General features: G+C 39.8%; 1 protein-coding gene across 6 annotated transcripts in view; it reads left to right on the top strand.

Moving 5' to 3' along the window:
* LOC129740444 (tolloid-like protein 1) overlaps window positions 1-22,519 on the top strand; it is a 168,625-nt gene that overhangs the window by 132,212 nt on the left and 13,894 nt on the right. For all 6 annotated transcript variants that reach the window (XM_055732118.1, XM_055732121.1, XM_055732120.1 and 3 more), the window contains exons 6-8: window positions 5,769-6,178; window positions 6,265-6,410; window positions 17,655-17,856. In XM_055732118.1, the coding sequence (XP_055588093.1) occupies window positions 5,769-6,178; window positions 6,265-6,410; window positions 17,655-17,856 (758 nt within the window). The remainder of the gene's footprint in view (window positions 1-5,768; window positions 6,179-6,264; window positions 6,411-17,654; window positions 17,857-22,519) is intronic.

The raw sequence follows: 22,519 nt of genomic DNA, 5'->3' as shown, positions 1-22,519 counted from the left end.
ATTCTATTTTCCCATACAAACCTAAACATTCAAATTTACTCATGTAAACGTTACTTAAAAAATCTGCAAAAAGAACACGCATGAGAATTGAACCAAAACTATGCTTTTTAGACTCCAGGGTTTGAGAAATTCAAACATGACCCCAAATCGACTCAGTCTAGTATGACATGCATTCCGAGCCGTTCGTGACTACTGACACAATTATTACACCTGTTTACGTCGGAGAGTGTCTGAACTGTCACCTGCTCCCCATGATCCACAGGCATGATCGCCCACAAGCATTTTTTTACTGATTTACTGCACGACGAGACATCCAGGGCAAACTCAACGATCTCATCGAAAGCTCCAAATCAGCAGGTCTCAAAATCAATGTCGGAAAGACAGATTCAATGGAGTTCAACACAGTAAATCCGCCCAATTTCGTGGTAGCTGGACAACAGGTTGATAAAGAGGGGTGCTTCCTGTAGTTTGGTAGCCAGATTAGGCCTGATGGTGGAACCAAGAATGACATCGAAACCCGGATCAGAAAACGCCCGATTTGCGTTTGCGTGTCTCTTAAACATCTGACGCTTACGCCTGATCTCTCTACGAACTTATTGGATCTCAAATGAGAAACTTTATTTATTTATTCCGCCAAACAGTGTAGGCTACATATATATAATAACTTAAACCTTGAGATTACAATTTTTAAATAAGCTTAATAATAATGATTTTTCTTTACATTTACAAAGTCAGGTTCTTCGGTGCCTGTTACCGTTAAAACCTTTTTTCAGCTGCTGTTTTGACATAGTTAAGTCTATGTTCTCATAATATTTATTATAACTATACATTAAACAATTAACAGGACTATATTTTCCATAATCAGTTCGAGTAGAGGTTATAATGAAAAGATTTCTTGTTCTTAAATGACGGCAAGGACAATAAAAGTTTGATTGATTTAGTAGATAAGCAGACTGAACGCGCTGATTAATTATGTCGTTTACAAAACAGATTGCAGCAAACTCTCTTCTTACACTTAATGTTTCCATGTTTATAAGCAGGCAACGTGATTCATAGCTAGGTAATTGGTTCTGAGACCATCTTAAATTTCGTAAAGCGAATAAAGTCTGCTTCATTTAATATTGGAACAAATTCTTTTGCTCATTGTGGCGCTCCTAGTGGACGGATTTGGAAACTTTTTTCACCCACGTGTCGGGAAATTCATTACCTTTCACCATGTATTTATGTCATAACACCAAACGATAGCATTTTGTAAACAACCGCCATGGAAGCCGAACGGAGAGATCAAATTGTGCACAGTTTTCTTACGAGTACGAGTACGAGAATTTCTTCGAAACAGCAATGAATAATTTTTTTAATTTTTTTTTTATGAAAGAGTAAAGAAAATGCTACATTTGTATGAAAAACAAATTATGAATTCGTTAATAAATGACTGAACTACACGCAATTGTTTGTGTTCCAATATTAAATGAAGCAGACTTTACATCCGTCGAACTTGGTCAGCACTTGGTCGTACAGCTTTCGAGCACGGATTCTGGCCACATTGTTCTGCTTCAGCGTCCGATTTGGCTGTTTGCTGGCTCGGAATGACTTTATTCCTTCCCGGAGACGAATTCGTCGCACCGTACTGTGAGCGGCCTGGAACTTATTGGCCAAATCGCGGTCTGATAGATTGGGATTCCTCTTGACGGCCTTGATGACTTTCCCACGCAGTTTCCGGTCAACAGTTCCACTCCGACGCTTCGAATGCGGCTTCCGAGCCGTCGTCAATGTTTCCTTGTACTGCTTGATAACACGCCATACGGTATTTCTGGGCATTTTAAGCTGTTTAGCTAGCTTCGATACCGACAACAATGGATTTTCAAGAAAACTGTGCACAATTTGATCTCTCCGTTCGGCTTCCATGGCGGTTGTTTACAAAATTCTATCGTTTGGTGTTATGACATAAAAACATGGTGAAAGGTAATGAATTTCCCGACACGTGGGTGAAAAAAGTTTCCAAATCCGTCCACTAGGAGCGCCACAATGAGCAAAAGAATTTGTTCCAATATTAAATGAAGCAGACTTTAGAACAAATTGTTGCTGGACTGATTCCAAATGGTTTTTATGTAAAATTTGAAAAGGCGACCACACAACGCTACAATACTCAAGAATAGATCTAACATAAGCTGTGTACAATGTTTTTATTGTGTATGGGTTTTTAAAATTATAACTGAAACTTTTTATAAATGCTAACATACCGTTTGATTTCTGAATTATTGGGTTATAGTGATCTACAAAGGTAAGTTTTGAGTCCAATATAACTCCAAGGTCTCTAATCTTGTTGACTCTCTCGACAGGATCATCTCCCAGTTTGACAATTTCATATGACTGACATTTTCTTCTGGTAAATACAATATTGGAACATTTTGCCACGTTAAGTTTGAGCAGACTTTTAATGCACCATTTGTTAAATACATTAACTTCGTTTTGAAAGATTCTAAAGTCTTCTTCGCTATTCACTTTCATATAAAGTTTCATATCATCAGCATAAATTAGCATATTTGACTGCTGACAAGTTATATCATTTACGTATAAAATAAATAATAAGGGGCCGAGATGGGAGCCTTGAGGCACACCAGAAGTAACGGAGATACTTTTTGAAAGTGAACCATTAAATCTAACAACTTGTGAGCGGTTCGTTAAATAGGACCTTATCCATTTCAGTAGGTGTGAACTGAAACCCTGTTTATTTAATTTGAAAATTAACATGGAGATGTCAATTCTGTCAAAAGCTTTACTGAAGTCCGTGTATAAAGCCTGTACAGAATTACCGCGATCCATACAGCTAATATTATAGGTAACAAACTCGAGTAAATTAGTGGCTGTAGATCTTCCTTTAACAAATCCATGTTGCTTTTCAGTAATGAGTGTTTTAATTTGGTTATATATTTTTCCATTCACTATAGCTTCGAAAAGTTTTGGTATGCACGATAAAATGGCTATGCCCCTGTAATTGTTTATGTCAGATTTTTTTTCCTGACTTAAATATGGGTACAAGAAATGATTCTTTCCATACTTGAGGAAAAACACCTGATTTCAATGAAGAGTTAAATAGAAGAAACAATGGCATACTCAGTTCATTTACTAGATTTTTTAAAAGAAGTGGAGGAATTCCATCAGGCCCGGGCCCCTTAGTGCTGTCTAAGCAAGAAATGGTTTTACATATTTCTTCAAAGGAAATTGATTCTACTACAGTACTACATCACCGATGTCATCAAATGACGCTAGAAATCGAGATTCGGGAACGTTAGTGGAGATGGATTGGGCACACGCTGCGAAAAGATGAAAACGAGATTTGCAGAGAGGCGCTAGACTGGAATCCAGATGGGCATCGAAGAAGAGGTAGGCCCAGAAGCTCGTGGCGGCGTAGTCTAGCCGCCGAAATACGAACTGTCGACGAGAGTCTTGACTGGCAGAAAGTGAAGACGCTGGCTCCGGATTGCCAGCAGTGGAGATCTTTTATCTTAGCCCTAAAGGGTGTCCACGATCAAATTGATTCGCAAAATTCGAGTTTTCATCCGATTGCCATCAAATTTTCAGGGATTGAAGAATAACTATTAAACTTTATTTTGCCATTTTACTCGTATTTTATTTTCGGTCCATACGCAAATGCCCGCACCTTGGCCTTAACCACGGCCATAAGATTCTGCACAACCTGTGAATTAACCGTTTTTTGCATGTTAACCCATACTTTCTTCAGTTCCCGACTGTCTTCACTACCATAGGTCGTTTAAGAAGGTGCTTCTTCATAATCGCCCAGTGCTTCTCGATGGGGTGGAGCTCCAGAGTGTTGGGAGGGTTGAACATTTTCGGCACAAAATTGACCTTATTGTCCGCATACCACTTCAGCACGTCCTTGGAAAAGTGGCATGAGGCCAATTCCGGCCAGAAGATTGTTGGGACGTCGTTGGTCTTCAAAAGAGGAAGCAGCCTCTTCTGGAGGCACTCCTCCCCTTCGTCCTGGGACACGAAAGCTGCACTCCGCTTCCCGCACGTGCAGATGGCTTGCCAAACCAGGAATTTATTTGCAAATTTGGATACCTTCCTATGCTCCAGAACGCTGAATTTATCTTTTTGCCGTGAAAAACCAGTTAACGGGGATCTGTTTGAAGTCGGCCTTCACATACATATTTATGTTTTGTCGTCCATGATGCAGCATTCAACTTTCGTCAGCGTGTTGAGGACAACATCCTGGCACGGGTTTTGGAGGACTTGTTCTGCTTCTCGTCGCGATTAGGGGCTTTTTGTACCTTGAACGTTCGAAGCCCAGCCTTATTTTTGGTCTTCTGGGCAAAACTTGGGCCTAGGTGAAGCTTCTTAGCTACATCCCGAACGGAGGCGTTCGGGTTTCGGTTGAAGGCCCCAACTAAGCGGTTGTGATTTTTGGTGTTGTACGGAATACTTTTTCCTTCACTTCTGGGCTTCCGATCGGTGGTCAATCGTTCCTCGAACCGCTTAATCACTCACGACCCCGTGGAATTCACGATTCCCAATGTTTTAGCGATGGAACGATACGAGAGATCCTTGTTCTCGTGATGAAAGCTCACGATTGCATCACGCATGAGCTGTTCTTTCGACTCCATTTTCGCGAGTTTTTATCACAGGACTTTAAAACTTGCAAAATGTAAACAATGCACTATGCACTAAATCCACCCAAATTTTCATGAAATTCTACCCAACGATTAAAAAGTTGGCATAGTGTGGCAATTTTATCGTGGACACCCTTTATGCGTCGGTCAATCGGCGCCAGACCCTCAGCTAGGTAAGTTCTGTAAAAAAAGACTGAATATAGAGAACATAAAAATGAAAAAAAACTATTTGCTCCTAAATTGTGTTTATACTGTTCACTTTAAATCGTGCTTAGACATAAAGGGACACCCTATAGCCGTCCAATTTTCAGGGAAACCTTCAAAGAAGGCATAACGCAACACCGGGTGATTTTTTATGAGTTGATAACCCAGGTGGTAAATCCTTTTTACGGGTAGCGTTCCAAGGCACGGCGGGCCACCGATTCTGAAAAAAAGACACCGTGACCTACATACATATGTGACTTTCCTGATACTGGTGAACTCATAGACTGCTTATAATACCTATTATGAGTTTGAACTATAAATATCAAACGGTAGTGAATTTGGAATAGGGCGAATGCGCCAAATGTAAATAAATGGAGTTATCAGCTCGGTGAAAAAGTACGTAAGGAGACCAACTTTTTGATTGTACAACGTTAACTGAAGGATATTTGGTTTTCGAGAAATAAAGGAAGCAAATTTAAAATTTTGCTGGGAGCTTTGGATTTATCAATCTTTAAACGCGTTTTTCTTGAAATAGTGATGTTGACACATTCACCGTATTCAAAACTCGATACCGAAATGCACTTTTTATAGTTGGATCAGAGGCTCAGATATTTTCCAATAAATTCCAAATTAACGCAACTGAAACAACTTGGAAACGTTCCAGGAACGCGCTATCAATCATTCAAACAGGACCTTGACTGAGCAATTATTGACAAATCAATCAGCCGTGTAGTGGTCATGGCGCGTGGGATGAAAACATCACAAGAACAAACATATCTCATCCGATGATAGACCCCGCCTACCCCTCTCTACCAATTGACTAAACGACTACTAGCCGACTGACTCTAGCTCTAGCTGCAAGGTTTCAAATCCAATGATTGATTCGTTTTTGTGCTCTCTCCTGGTTGTTGTTATTGCCCGGTCCAATTCCAGATGCTGTTCGTTCGTGGGGAAACGTGGCAACGGACCGCAGGCCATTTCCATCGGGAAAAACTGTGACAAATTCGGCATAGTGGTGCACGAGCTGGGCCATGTTGTTGGATTTTGGCACGAGCACACCCGGCCAGATCGGGAGAATCACGTCGTCATCGAGAAGAACAACATCATGGTCGGACAGGAGTACAATTTCAACAAGTTGACCGAAGACGAGGTGAATTCGCTGGGCCTGCCCTATGACTACGACTCCATCATGCACTACGCCCGGAACACATTCTCGAAGGGCACCTATCTGGATACGATATTCCCGATCGAGATACCGGGCCGGAAGCGACCCGAGATTGGCCAGCGGCTGCGGCTCAGCGAGGGGGACATTGCCCAGGCAAATCTGCTCTACAAATGTGCCAGTTTGTGTTCTATCAAACCGACGAACGTATCTTTATTCAATTTCCCTAACACCATTTTCGCAATTTGAACTTTACTTTGCTTCCAGAATGCGGTCGCACATTCCAGGACAACTCAGCCTCGTTCACCTCCCCCAGCTATGGAACCGGATTTCCGCCGAGTGAACCGGAGCGTTGCGAATGGCGCATCACGGCCACCCACGGTGAACGGATAGTCCTGAACATCACCGATCTGGTAAGGTTTGAATTGATAGGTAAATATACTTATGTAAAATTAAGGTTAAATTGACTCACAGATAGTCTCAAAATTGACCGTGCACCCAGGCGCTTTGCGCTTTGTACTTTCATAACTTACAATTGCAATGATATTTTTCTTCAATTTTTTTACCGTTAGAACAACTGTCTTACTATTATCGGAAGAGATATTTTCGTAAATTTTTGAGACTTGAAAAACAGCACTTCTTAAAAAATTTTACATTTTAGGACTTCTTTCGTTCAAATACCTTATACAGTATACTCCAATTTTTTCAGCTGTGTCCCGCTTTTTAGTTTCAAAATGTCCCGCTTTTTTTTAAACCATCTGGCAAGCATACACCAATGCTATTACACGTTCGTAGCCAAGCGAACTACAAAATATGTCGAATTTTGAAATACCAAAATATCGTCGTTTCGGCATTCAATTCCGGCTTGAAAACAATCAAGAATACCGTAATAATCTTATAGATTTTTTTTTAAAAAGCGATATTTCTGGTTTTACGCGTTTTTCTTATCAACAATAAAGAGGCTTTGCAGTGGGTGACGCTTGGCGCAGATTGCTTCTCACCCTATTCTCAATAAATTCTTTTATTTACAGACTGTTGTTTATATTCTCAATAAATTCTTTTATTTACAGACTGTTGTTTTCTAAAATATAAAATTTTATATTCCAAATATCCCTCATCTCAATTCTCCATTCCATTCTCAACAAAAGCATTTCAAATCTAAAAATTGTAATTATTTTGTTGCCTATTCTTCGTTCAATCCGAAAATATTCTTCACAAAAGCCTTCCCAATCAGTGTTTTTCCTGTCGCTCTGTTTTTGTTTACCAGGGTCGGGGCAATCTAAAAACATTCTTAGCAACAACTTTCTCAAACTGTGCTTTTCTTGTCACTCTGTCTCTGTTTACGAGAGCCGGAATAACTCGATAGTATTCTAAGAAACAGCCTTCCCAACCAGAAGACCAATTCAAAACAAACAGTCATTAGCAGCAGCCTTAAAAATCTGCGCTTCCTAAGTCAATTCCGTCCTTTTCCACCGGAAGGCCAAATCAAAACAAACAATCAGCAGCAGCAGTCTTAAAAATTTGTACTTCCTTAGCTAATTCCGTTTTTTTTTCACAGGAAGGCCAAATCGAAGCAAGCAATTAGAAAAAGCAGCCTTAAAAATCTGCACTTTCGAAGCCAATTCCGTCTTTTTCCACACCGGAAGGCCAAAAAGCAAACAATCAGCAAGAGCTGCCTGAAAATCTGCGCTTCCAAATCCATTCCGTTTTTTTTTACACCGGATGACTAAACCAAAACAAACAATTAGCAGCAACAGTCTTAAAAATCTGCGCCTCCATGCCATTCTGTCTTTTTCCACCGGAAAACAAAATCATAACAAACAAGCAGTAACAGCAGCAGGCTTAGAAATTAGCAATTCCTAAGCCAATTCCATCTTTTTCTACCGGAAGGTCAAATCAAAGCAAACAATCAGTATAAGCAACCTTAAAAATCTGCACTTTCCAAGCCAATTCCGTCTTTTACCACCGGATGACCAAATCAAAGCAAATCAGCCTCAACAGTCCTAAAAATCTACGCTTCTAAAACCATTCCGTCTTTATCTACCGGAAGGCCAAATCATAACAAAAAAATCATCAGCAGCAGCCTTAAAAATCTGCGCTTCTTTAGCAAATTCCGTTTTTCTACCGGAAAGCCAAACCAAAATCACAATTTTTTTGTAAAGTGATACGGTCAAAATTTGGTCAATATCAACTTGACGTATTTCTTTCAATTTTGCATTTAAAAAACCTGAACACCCTTCATTTTGAAGGTGTGTGTGTGTGTGTAGAATGTCGCTCCTATTTTGAGTTTGGAATTCACTCTTCAGTTGTCAAAATGCCGTCTAAGGAAGAAGAGCAGAGTATCAAAATTTTGCTCGCGCATCGCGAAAATCCGAGCTACTCGCACGCAAAGCTTGCAAAATCGCTAAAAGTTGTCAAATCAACCGTTACAAATGTAATTAAAGTGTTTGGGGAACGTTTGTCGACAGCCAGGAAGTCTGGATCGGGGGAAATCGAAAACCGGAAGCCGCTGAGACGACAAAGAGAGTTGACGATAGTTTCAAGCGAAACCCTAACCTCTCTCTCCGAGATGCCGCAAATAACCTGGGTGTATCGTCTACAACCGTGCATCGTGCCAAAAAACGAGCCGGACTATCGACTTACAAAAAGGTAGTGACTCCAAATCGCGATGATAAACAAAATACGACGGCCAAAGAGCAATCCCGGAGGCTGTACACGACGATGCTGACGAAGTTTGATTGCGTTGTAATGGACGACGAAACCTACGTCAAAGCCGACTACAAGCAGCTTCCGGGACAGGAGTTTTATACAGCAAAAGGAAGGGGAAAGGTAGCAGATATTTTCAAGCACATGAAACTGTCAAAGTTCGCGAAGAAATATCCGGTTTGGCAAGCCATCTGTACCTGTGGCTTGAAAAGCAGCACTTTCATAGTTTCCGGGACTGTCAATCAAGAAATTTACGTGAAAGAGTGTTTGAATAAACGTCTGCTGCCTTTCCTGAAGAAACACGGTTGTTCCGTACTGTTTTGGCCGGATTTGGCATCTTGCCATCACGGTAAAAAGGCCATGGAGTGGTACGCCACCAACAACGTGCAGGTGGTTCCCAAGGACAAGAACCCTACCAACACGCCACAGCTCCGCCCAATTGAGAAATACTGGGCTATTGTCAAGCGGAACCTAAAGAAGACCAAAAAAACTGCTAAGGAAGAGCAGCAGTTCAAAGCAAACTGGCTTTCTGCGGCGAAGAAGGTGGACAAGATGGCTGTACAAAATCTGATGACAGGGGTTAAGCGTAAGGCCCGGCAATTCGGATTTGGATAAGCGGAAGCCTAACTGAATATTTTTCCTGAATTTTATACTAAGGCTGGAACAAATATCAGATTCTTCTTTTGTCACCCCCCCTTCAAAATTTCCAAAAAACCCGAAGGGGGAAATAAATAAAGTTTGAAGTATTTTAAGTAAATTTCTAAAAAAAAAAATATTATCCGAAAGTTTACAAGACCAACAAACAAATTTTGGAAGATGGGAGTTATTCTACCTTTTGTATTCTTGATTTGGTTGAATAATTCGATAAAAATATACTTGATTTATATGTTTTGTGCAATGATACAGTATGCGTCAGGGGTGAGCAACCTTTTGAACCAACGGGCCAATTTAAATTTGAAATCTTGTCGGCGGGCCGCACATAAAATAATTTTTTTTATAATTAGCAGACCTTTACATCATATTTTAAAACTGAATATTTTTGGCTAAAACAAATCAGGAACAGGGAAAATAAAACGAATTTACGTGATTAAAAACATAAATTCAACACGACTTTTGAAATACCCGATATTGAAGGTTGCCCAAATCACAGGAAATGTTCAATTTCACATATTTTTAAGCAACCATATCTTCAAAACTACATTCCTGAATCTAGAATTTAAATTGGGAAAGGATTTCTAAAGTTTTATTATGACTTTGGCAGTGTTTGGCATTAAAACGCTAATCGTGAATTTGCTTGGTTCGTTATTGTTAGATATCTTTCGTTTTCACTTATTTTTTCACCAAACTTTTTTAAACTAGCGGATAAATTCCATCAAAAGCAATCAGTCAAGAAAGAATGCTGATACATGCCTTTTTTCTAGTGTCTGGCGATAAATCGCTAATCGCTAATTAGTCCGCTACTTTTATGTTGACAAATTTATTTTCTCACGAGATTTCTGCTGAAGTAACGGAAATTCAAACTGGTGAAATTATTCAAGCAAGAATGCGGATGATTGTGATTTCCAATAAGGCAATGGAGTTTGGTCATCCATAAGTTCTCTTAAAATTAAGTTAAAAAATAATATACCAACAAAAATGTAGCGAACTATTGGCGAATAGCGTTTTAATGCCGGCCTCTGGACTTTGTTAATATGGAATGCGAATTATAACTTTATAAGTGAAATAATCCAATTGATAGATGTTTCTTATAAATTTTCTATCAAATTTCTGAAAAAGGATCACAGATAATCGTCAAGAACCTTTTGGGTCGAATCACAGAATTTCAGATATCTATTGTTTTATTAAGAACTATTAAGTTTTGTCGGCAACTTCGATACTTCATACTGATAAAAAAAACTAAAATCGCTATATTATTAAACTAGGCTATATTATTAAACTTTCGTAATTTTTGTAAATATTCAGAAATTATGAATATTTCACAAGGTTTTGGTTTAATTTTTTGCCAGAACAACCCTTTTTACCGAAATAGATAGAGTTATTAAAAAAAATTATCTGCTGAGCATATTTTCTATCATACAACTTTATTTTTGCTTGAAACGAATATAAGGCGTCGTACACAAATTACGAAACGCATGTAGGGGGGGGAGGGGGGTTGAGTCTGCCTTACTTACTGTGACATAGGGGGGAGGGGGGGAACTTGGTTCAGTTACGTAACAAACTAATGGAAAAAATTATGAGATCATGCGTCATCAAGGAGAAATATTGAATTTTGAACTCTGTTGAAACTTTTTCTCTTCCAAAACAAAGCAGGAATGAAGTTTCTATCAATTTACAACCTTCTTTGTAACAAATTTTGATTTTGTGAAAGAAAAAACCAAGAATACATGGATTACGATGTTTTCCATACAAACATCCATCCAAAAAAGAATGAAATCGTGTGTTGGGCGATAAGGAACCTGATTTTCTACCCGGTACCATTTTTGATCACGTTCATCGATTTTGACGAAACTTGGGCTGGTATTAGATCAAACATTTTCACATCTTTGAACCAATTTTGAAGATTTTTAAATTAAAACTGTCGAAGATACAGCAAGTTTAGTCAAGCAATTCCAAATTTCCCTTTTTTACGGAAAAAGCTCTATCTTTGTTTCCCGTCATTGTAAAGACTTCAAATTTCATAGAGTGTTGGATAGTTGAACTAGATTGTATAAAATTTTCGTGAAAAAATATCAACCGAGAGAGAAATGGCAGCTCGTCAAAGTTGAAGGTGGGTGTGCTGGTTCACGCGATTTCATTCTTTTTTGAACGCAACCGTAAGTATTTTAAAAGTTTTTGAATAAAAAAGTGATATTTTCACAAAAACATTCATTCAAAAAAATTGTACGAGATATTTGTAAGCTAAATTTACGAAAGTTCTATTTTGGAAAACAAAAAAGGGGGAAAAACTGGTTGAAAAAACTGGAATTTTATCCTGATTTCTGTTAACCAAAGTAACAAATTAGATGGTTTTTTTTCTGGAATCAACGGAGTATTTAAGTTGTTTTTTGTACTGGAAGAAGATTTCAAATTATTTAGATTTTTTATAGATTTATTTAAGAGTTGTATTTCATTTATGAAAAATGCACTTCTGAAACTTCTGCTCTTATGTGAGAACTGTTTGCACATTTTTCAAAAATTGTTGTAAGAAATCAAATATATTTTTGTCGGCGTGTCCTGCAAGTACCTTCTAATGACAAAATTTTGCCCAATAATTATAAAAAAATTACATTAGGAGTTAATTTCCTTTTAATTATATGCATGTTCCTAGAAACTTCCTAAAAAAGCTAAACTCTAGTATGGAGCACTTTGTGGCGCTATTGTTTGGTTAATATCTCGGATTGTTATTACTACCATTGACGGGGGCCCAGATGAGAACCCCCGTTACTTTGTATACTTAACTTTTAATTTCAAAATTGAATATGGGTGGGGGGGGGGGGGTATTTAGCGTTACGTAACTGTAGAAGGGGGGTCCCATCAAACGTTACTTATTGTTTCATGGGGGAGGGGGAGGGGGTCTAAATTTTAGATTTTTTGCGTTACGTAATTTGTGTACGGCGCCTAATGACTTCATTCCTTTAATCATGTGTAGCTTACGATTTTTGGCAGCTCTTCCGACTCACATTGATGGATTTTGCTTTTCAAAGTGGTAGAAGTTAAATTATAAAGAATAATGTACCTTGAAAAAAAAAATCCAAAATTACGATATGCCAAAGAACAATATTGCATTTATGCCTTGAACAGAACATAATAAATGCTTAAAACGCCAGAAAAAAGTTAACAATCTGAATGAGTGTGGGGCATATGCATATAAGTACATATTTAAGCAAGTCATAAAAATTTTCCATCCAATCCATTGTAGAAAAAAAAAAGTTTAGGTATAAAAAAATGAAAAAAGCTTCGCGGGCCGCACAACAGGGTCTTACGGGCCGCGGTTTGCTCATCCCTGCAGTATGTGATTTTGTTGCATACAAGCTTTCGTGCAACTTATTCCAATTTATTTGTTCTTCGCAATATTTTTTATTGTCCCCCTCATGTTCCAACTCTGAGTGACAAAAGAAGGATTTGAAATTTGTTCTGGCCTAATTAAACTTGAAAAAGAAATTTAATTTTATTTTTGAAATAAACGATTTCACCGATTTACACGCGTTTTCCCTTGACCAAATTTTGACCGTATCACCCTTTATACGGTTTGGACGATATACGACACCTTATCCATACATACTGAAAGAATGCAAGAGAGCACAACTGGTTGCACTGCTGGTCACAAAGAGAACAACGAAGCTGTTCTCTCACTTGAGACCCACGCGGGAGAAAGCAAGGGAACGAAATCGTCTTCAACATCTGCAAACATGGCGGACTTTTTATCATATCCGATTTAAACCATTTAATCCGACTTCAAGTAACGATTTTTACGACCTTTTACTTGCGTTAGTTGGAATTACGATTCGCAGTAACGTTTTTAATGACTAGAGTTATCATTTTAATGCGATTTTATGTTTGCTGGGAAAAAGATCTCGATTCGGTCTCGTATTCGGTCCGCAATATGTCCTTTACCCCCCTCTTTGGTTACTTTGGGTCAAAAAACGTAACTTTGAGCGCTTTGAGGCACCTCTAAAACAATTCCAATTGAGCTGAAATTTGGCACAGGCCAATTTTTGGGCCAATCTACAAAATTTATTTGGTCGGTTTTCAAAACTCGATCATCAATTTTTCCCATACTTCCAGTTCTACCCTAATGTAATCCCCCTATATTTAAAAAAAAAGCTTGTTGGGGCTGGAGGATTTGGGAGCAAATGCGACCTATCTTGTGTGTTTCCGAAGTTTTACGAAACAGTGGCCCAAATAGCCTTTGGCCCTTATTCTGCGCCTCGAGTGACGTGACGATAGTAGAGTCACCCAAGTCACTCTATTCCAGCAGTCGGTTTAGGTGAGGAACGTCACTTCGGATGAACTTTGTGAGTTCTTACCCTATTCTCGTAGTCACCGTGGGTGAGAATCGTCGCATTCGGGTGACGATTTTAGGTGACAATTGTCGGTACCTTTTCAGGTGGTGACAAGATAGAAATTTAATCGAGAATTTATGTAAATCACAATGTAAGGCTCTAAATGGTTAATTATACTAATGAATGATAGTTTTGGAAATAAAATTAAGCAAATTTATTAGCAAATATGATTTTTAAATATATTGAAACTTTTTCATTGCTATCTCAAATATGTAATTTGGATTGGAATACTGAATGGAAAGTATGATCTTCTAATGAAATCCAAAATTCAGATTTAATTGAAGTTTGATTTAATAATATGCTATGTAAAGATTTTTTTTCAATAAAAAATGTGGAATTCAAGTGAAGGATACAGGTGAAGATTCAATTAGCTTGTTTGTTACGGGACTTTAACGATTCAATAAGCGACAAGTCAGAACATTTAAACACGTTAAAGCTGAAGCACAATTCTGAGTGTTTTCGAATTGAAGTTTGAAATACAATTTTATTGTAAATTGAAAACCGGATTTAGGTTTATGTAACTGAAATTTGTCGTTTGAATCTGATGCTGCTGCTGCTATTTCGTTGGTTTCGATCAATGCTCGGCATTCCATGATCTCCTATCTGGCAGGCGATAACAACTTCCGGCATGCCACGGGGGTAACTTTAGTTGAGGAAAATATATAAACCGGCAGCATTCGCCATTACTGAAAACGAAAAAAAAAACTTAACTTCTCTTGGATGATCGAACAGTTTCAGGTACAAAACACAAATTATTTTACATACCTGATAAACCTTTGGAAATGGTTAACAAACACCGCCTTTTTGTGCGCTGGGTTTTTGGAGCAGCAGCCGTCGGCATCTGATTTTTTTTCCCCGGCAATATGACCCAGATCCGAACTTAGCTTTGATGAACGAAATTTGCACTTACGTCGCACAAATCGTCCGTTTTTCTTCCTCAAGCAGCTTGCTGTAACCGTACCATCCGATGATGGCCATTTTCGAACCGAAATTCTAGCCCGAAATTCTAAAAACTTACTTCGGAAAATCCGAAGCGAGAGAAAAATCCAAACAACACCAGCAAAATTCTACCATTTTGACAGATGTGTTCATTCGGTCACTCACCTAGAGTGAACCTCTGTCACTTTACCCACAACGACTCCGGGAATAAGGTGACAAATCTCACGGTGACTCGAGGTGAGGTGACAATCGTCACCTCATGCGCGGCGCAGAATAAGGGCCTTTGTCTGATTTCTTGAAAAAAAACACAAGATAAGTATCATTTGGTTCAGAATTTTGAAGACAGAACTTGTTTTATTCGGAATTAATTGAAAAATATAGGGAAATAGTGGATAAAACAGCCATAGCTCCATTTTACAATGCGTGGGTTGCTCAAATTGCCTTCATTCGATTCCTCAGAAAAAATCATAAAACATAGGTCCCTTTGGATTAAATTTATCAAGTCCGAACATGCTTTTTTGCAATATGTAAAAAAGATACGGGAATTAACAGCCCTAACTCCATTTTCCAATGCGTTCGGAGGCTTAAATAGCCTTCATTCGATTTCTCGAAAAAAAATCACAGTAGGTCACATTTTCTCTAAAATGTTTTAGTCTGAACCACTTTTTCTTAAGTGTATTAAGGGAAATTGAGGGTAAAACGGGTAACTTCGTTTTACGATGCGTGCAGTGGTTCAATCAGCCTTCATTTGATTCCTCAGAAAAAATCACACAAGATAGGTCTTATTTGGTTCAAAATTTTCAATTGATTGAAAAATTGTAGGGGAATAGAGGGTAAAACGGTCATCCATTTTCCAATGCGTGCGGTAGCTCAAACAGCCTTCATTGGATTTCTCGAAAAAAATCACAGTAGGTCATAGTTTCTCCAAATCGTTCTAGTCCGAACCACTTTTTCTTAACTATATTAAGAGAAATTGAGGGTAAAATGACCATAACTTCGTTTTACGATGCGTGCAGTGGCTCAATCAGCCTTCTGTTGAATCCTCAGAAGAAATCACACAAGATAGGTCTAATTTCATTCAAAATGTTCAAGTCCGAACTGGCTTTGAGGGTAAAACGGTCAAAATTCCATTTTCCAATGCCTGCGATGGTTCAAACAGCCTTCATTGGATTTCTCGAAAAAAATCACACAAGATTCCTAGACTAAATTAGTGTTTTTCTGGTTTTCTGTTTACAATACATAGGAGAGTTAGGGGTTAAAAAGGCACTATATCTGCGTTTGTAAGCTTGTGCGGCGTCTAAAACTATGTTCAATCGATTTTCCGGACATTTTCACTTTAGGAAAGTATATTTTCATAGATTTGGTTCATGTAGGAGCGTTACTATTGAATTCCTACGCGATTTATACACCCATTGTGCATTGTGGATCAAATACGAGATGTCTCGTTTTTTTAGTCGCGGGAAGTGATCTGCACTTAGCATCTTAACTCAAATGTTTTGAATTTAACAATGAAACTATAGTTTACATAATTTAATACAACACTTCCGGTAACTCATAAAAACTTAATTTATAGGATTTGGTCCAGTGGCTTCTGAGATATAGGATGCCATATTTCGTTGTTTCTCTGCTTAGATTTTTTCTAGATCCTTAATATGCTAAGTGAAGAAAGTTAGAACTTATATTCCAATACATATTATTTCTCTCAATGAAAAATAGATTTTATTGCTTTTCTTGGTAGCAAATCATTTTGAAAAATTTTGACGATCTGTAGTGATCGTTCAGTAAGATTTCTAGAAAAAAGTTCTGGTCCTGAAAAGAAAAAAGCGTTTCAAATTTGAAAAACGTCAAGCATCGTTGTCTAAATAAATTAATAATATGCTTTAAACTTTTCAACAGCAACAAAAGGTAACAATTTTCATTCAAACACAACAGAAAAAATAGTTCTCAATTTTATTTTCAATTTTAATATTTTCTTCAAAAATTTCAATCTTAAATTTTAAATTTTTGCCTAACTTTAGGGTTTTAAATCTTTTCTATTGGAATCTCTTGTATAATTTTATATTTTTTAAGAAGTTTCAGTAAATTTATCTTAAAAAAATTAAAGAAGAAATTGTAAGCTTTTTAAAATAATTTTTACAGGAAATCCTAATAGAAGAGAATAGAATAGTTTGCTTAATCTGAAACAAAGGTTGTTCCAGATGAATTTTTCAAAGGAGAATGACAATTCTGCATTCGACTGCAGAGACTGCCACATAAAATTAAATTAGATTCAATAATGGACTAAAATTCAACTGAAAAGTCCCATGTAAATTTCAAGAACCACTTTGAGGAAATGCAATCTATTTGATAGTGCATTCCGATTCGCCATTCCTTGCTTTCCTGAATGGCTTTTGTAATTAGTTTTTATGGTTTTCAAACGAACCGGTGGACGTGATTTATACTCCCAGCTCTAGCTTTACAACGCCCTTTTTCTGCGGTCATCAATCCTTATGGATATCCAGGGCAAAAATTCACAGTGGATTATTTCACGGGGTAACTATACTAGTCGAAACCGACCGGTGAACTATTCTGTACACCCACAGTTGCTTTGAGAAACCATTCAATGGGCGTTGGGTACAAAAAACCATTTTCCCGCCGTCAAATAAAGCAAACAACCAGCCAGAACATTTGCTGGCTGCTCCACCTGATAGCATCTATCGCACGGACTCAATCGACATTTATTTATGAAGCGATTCAGTTATCGGAACTTTGTCAGCGCGTTTCCGCACTCGATCTGCATAAATTTAAATTTCAATTGAATCCCCTTTTGCGTTCACCCGATACAGCGCAATTGCACAGCTTCATCAATTTCCGGGTAGCAGTGTTTCATTGATTGCAAGTTAATTTTCGTGATATTAATTCTCTTTCCCTTTCCGGCTGTCAATCCCACGCATCGCATCCTCTTTGCCTCCTCCCACTGGAATCGACCAGGACATCTACAAATCGAACAACTGCCGGTCGGATTTTTTGGAAATTCGAGACGGCTACTGGCAGAAATCGCCGATCTTGGGAAAGTTCTGCGGTTCCGGCAAAGTGAACGATTTGATTAAATCAACAGGTAGCCGGATGCTCATCACTTACACCACCACGATCCGGCAGGGCAGCATGCGGGGGTTTGCAGCCAGTTATGAAGGTAGGTCATGAAAATTGATACCACCACCCACGTCGAAAGTACCTACTTTTGGCTTGGATCACAGATGAATTGAGATTTCTTAGTTGTTCGACCCAGAAGGAAGTTATTTTCGATCATTAAGTTCTGATTCCTGACCCTACATAAGAATGATTAGAATTCGGGGTTTCTACAAAGAATTGGAAATAGTTTTTTTTACCAATTACTAGTGTCCCAAATCGAGCTGTATAACAAAATAACCGATCTATTTATTTTTTTCAATCACCTTCATTTTTCAATGCAACCTCCCTAAATTTACATTTTCGTTAAACTTTTTTGAATTTCCTTTCCAATACAACCTTTTTTGATATTTTGTATAATACGGTTCGCTAGACAAAAAAACGATTTTTACTATTTTTTTCCGGAAAAGTAAAACTTCTCCTCTGTCTATTAAATTCGTTTTGACGACAAGATAGACCTCACACGACCAGACAATATGCTCGATGTCATGGAAACCTTGGCCACAAACACAAAAATTGCTGCCAGCAATGTCAAAACGATAGAGTACCGCGACTAAGGAATAATGATTGAACATGAGACGGGAAAATATACGAATAAAATCCCGAACCAGGTCCAATCTATTAAACCAGGGTTTGAGGCTTACCTTTGGAATAATCGTCCACCGACCCAACTCATTCGAACTAAAAAGTAAAATTCGTTGAAGACGATTTCACGGTATTACGTGTTGACTTCTACCGACCCAAACGAAGGTGATGGCAAAGCAGTGTCTTGATAAAGCACTCAGAATTTCCCGTATCTTCCCGAGTAAATACGGTGAGTGCTTTTCCGGTCTTATTGAACGGATTGCTTCAACAGAACTGAGGCTGTCCGTTATAATATAGTAGTGTGCTACTGATCTTGAAACGACGCTGTCCAACGCCCAGTAAATGGCTCCTAGCTATGCGATGTTTTTTTTTTATTAGTAGATCACCCAGGTGTTAAATCCTTATTACGGATTGCATTCCAAGGCACGGTGAGCGACCGAGTACCCCCAGTATGCTACTCTGGGTCCATGAGTGCAATTGGACGACTCATGATACTAAGTACCCCTACGCTATAAAGTCCATAATTCCCATCTGTACCGGAGATGGGAAACCAAGTCCGCGCTTAAGTGCTCATCGGCAAACTCCAGTTCGAGTCAATGCTCCAGCATATATATCCTGCCTTTTGTTACGATTCAAGGCTCGCTTGGTTTCCAAGACTATCGTGCGCCGCTCCGCCTCTGTTAGAGACACCTGCAAGAGACCAATGACCTCTCCTCTCGAGATCTTGGCTCCACTTGGTTTGGCTCAAGGCCCTCTCCTCTTTGCCCGTCCGTGTGCCCAATCGAGAGCAGCTAATGCTGGACACGCGACTGTCACAACACATGTCCGGGGCTTTACGAAAACTACTCGGATGATTCCCGGCGAAGAATTCATCCTACACCGACTCAGGTGACTCACCCGCTGACGACGTGAAGTCACCCGACCCGAGAGTATTTCGCGGCGTAAATACTCTTTCCCCTACGAGTGAACCGCTTCTATCCCCGCGAAGGTGCAGCCGAGCCACGTCAAAGGATCATCTCGCCTGAACGCGTTCGGCGGATTTTTCTCACATCACCTCCTAGGCCCACCAGCCTATCGTTTGTCCTGATCTGGCGGAGGACATCGGCGTAGGTCCCGCCTGCCTTCACGACCAACGCCTCCCTCTTGTCTTCGACCCGGTTGGGTTTGGGCTTGGACTTGGGTTTGGCTTTCGTGGCCTTTTTTCTTTTGCGCTCAACCGTCTGCCTCCCGGTTGGCGCTTCAGAAACTTGACCTTTCCCTCCATCTTCTTTAACGCCCGGATCCTGCCGGACCGTAGGATCCCGGGCACGCTTCTTCAAGGCTCCTGGCCTTGTTTCTCCTGGAGACCCTCGTTTACGTTTGCCGTTTCCGACAAATTCCTCTCCGCCATCCGTCTGCACGCAGACGCTGACCTTCTTCGAGTTGTATCCGCCCGAAGAGGGGTCGCAACATCCTCACTTGCCTTCTTCCGGCACTACGCACTACGGTACAGTGAGCAGGCTCACCACCGCTCTGTTCGCCTTGACGAACATCGCCATCACATTTGCAAGCTTCTCCCGCACTTCCTTGTGGATGGTAGACTTCTTCCTAACACAATCCACAAGATCCTGCATTCCAGCCATTGCAACCGCTAGCTCCACATGGGTCTGAGGGTCCTGAAGCTCCGGGGAGCTTAGGAGTTCCTCGACTGCCTGCTGAACTTGGGCGAAAGGGTCTCCGCTCTCTACGTTATCTACAGGCGTCCTCACCGGCTCGGCGAGTTGTCTAACCGACGAGCGCCTTAGCCCGCTCCTGACGAACGGACTAGGACTAGCGTACTTCTCCGCCTCATTCGCTTCCATCCACGTTTTGTTTTGTTTTTTGTTCGAATTCATGTTAGATCCCACGAGTAGCGAGGTAAATATACGGTCCACTGCCCCAGTGACCTGCTCAGCGCAGCAAGGACTGTGGGGTGTGTCCTGGTGCCCCACAGGCTACCGTTTGGGACTGGCGTGACTTAGCGACCCGCCAGCCTTCCAGGTACATCGGCACGGTTCAGCGTTACACCTTCACCAAATGGAGTCGGTTTCCAATAGTTGTTCCATGTTCATAATCCGAATTTATTGCAAAGGTCTTCATGTGTGTAGTTCTCTCGGCCGTACATCTGCAATAATGCAGACACGTTTTACTCTGCATCACGGGGAGGTGGAACTACTTCGCAGAGCAGCTATGCGATGTATACCGAGCATGGTGGATGGAGGTTATATGAGGCGGTAGCTATTTCGTTAAAAACTCCAAATCCCGTTGATTCTTCTATTAGCGACCCATGTGTAAAGTACATTTTGTCAGCATCGACGTGTCTATATTTAGCATCGAAAATTATTGGAATCAGAAGTGGACGATGCGAATCATGGATTCCACGAATTTCTTGCTGCATAGACAAATCAAACTGGACAGAAGAGTTTTCGTAGTCTGGGATGTAAACACGAGTTGAAGAATATGAAGAAGGATTAACCTGCATGGACATGAATATATGGTATATAGACATAAATCTGGTTTAAAGATTTTGTTCAAATAGCCTTTCAAAACTTACGATCACCAATGGGTTCATGACCTCACACCTGATTAGGAACCGCAGTGATAATAAATTGATCGATCTTTTAGTGAGAGTATGCCTGCCGATACTTCGAGACTCATATTATGCGTTGAGGTCGTACAAACCAAAGCGATGCGGAGACAACGATGCTGGATACGCTCGAGTTTGATGAGGTGAGTTTTAGCAGCTGACTGGAAACAGAAGCTACCATATTCCATCACTGAGAGAATCGTAGTTCGATACAATTTTAAAAGATCTTCTGGATGGGCTCCCCACCAGGTGCCACTGATTGATCGGAAAAATTGATTCTTTGTTGGCATTTTCCTTTCAGATACTCAATGTGGGCTCTCCAGGTACACTTGGAATCAAACCAAACCCCAAGATACTTGAAACACCTCGATTGAGTGATCGTTCTGCCTAGGAGTTGAAGCTTAGGTTGAGCAGGTCTATGTTTCTTAGAGAAAACAACCATTTCCGTTTTCTGAGGAGAAAACTCAATCCCAAGCCCCAAAGCCCAGGAAGACAATCTGTCTAAAGAATCTTGTAGAAGTATGTGTAGATGAGACTCAGTAGTTGCCGTGACAGAAACCACGCCGTCATCTGCAAGTTGTCTTAGAGTGCAGCCCTCAGAGAGACAACTGTCGATGTCACTTACGTAAAAGTTGTACAAAAGTGGACTCAAACATGAACCTTGCGGAAGGCCCATGTAAGATGTTCTTCTAACTGCAATATCTCCGTGAGCAAAGTTCAAATGTTTCTCACAAAGCAAGCTGTATAAAATGTTGTTCAATAGAGGAGGCAGACCCCGGGAGTGCAACTTGTCTGATAAAACCTCTATTGAGACTGCATCAAAAGCTCCCTTTATGTCTAGAAACACTGAAGCCATTTGCTCAAGATTTGCGTACGCCATTTGTATCTCCGAAGACAGCAAACCAAGACAATCGTTTGTCCCTTTGCCCCTTCGAAACCCAAATTGAGTATCTGAAAGACCATTTGTTTCTACCCATTTATCCAAACGAAACAAGATTATTTTCTCCATCAACTTGCGTATACAAGACAACATCGCTATTGGACGGTACGAATTGGGATCAGACGCTGGTTTTCCGGGTTTTTGGATAGCAATGACTCTCACTTGTCTCAATCTTGTGGAACAATGTTGTGTTCTAAGAATTGATGAAATAAATTTAACAAGCGAAATTTTGCGGCATCCGGAAGGTTTTTCAACAAGTTAAATTTAATTTTATCAATTTCCGGAGCTGAATTGTTGCAAGAGAGGAGGGCAAGTGAGAATTCGACCATGGAAAAGCTGGAGTCCATACCACACCTATCTGGAGGCACGTTCCGGATTATTTTTTCCACAGGTGTAGAATCTGGACAGACTTTCCGTGCGAAGTTGGTATCCATCTATGTGAATATTCCTCACTGTCATTCGTAGATGATCGATTACGCATGCTTCGTGCCACTTTCCACAAGGTACTCAAAGATGTTTCTCGTGATAGACCACCCA

This window comes from Uranotaenia lowii, chromosome 1 (assembly GCF_029784155.1).
Source record: "Uranotaenia lowii strain MFRU-FL chromosome 1, ASM2978415v1, whole genome shotgun sequence".
Lineage (NCBI taxonomy): Eukaryota > Metazoa > Arthropoda > Insecta > Diptera > Culicidae > Uranotaenia > Uranotaenia lowii.
This window is presented reverse-complemented; position numbering and strand designations above follow the sequence as displayed.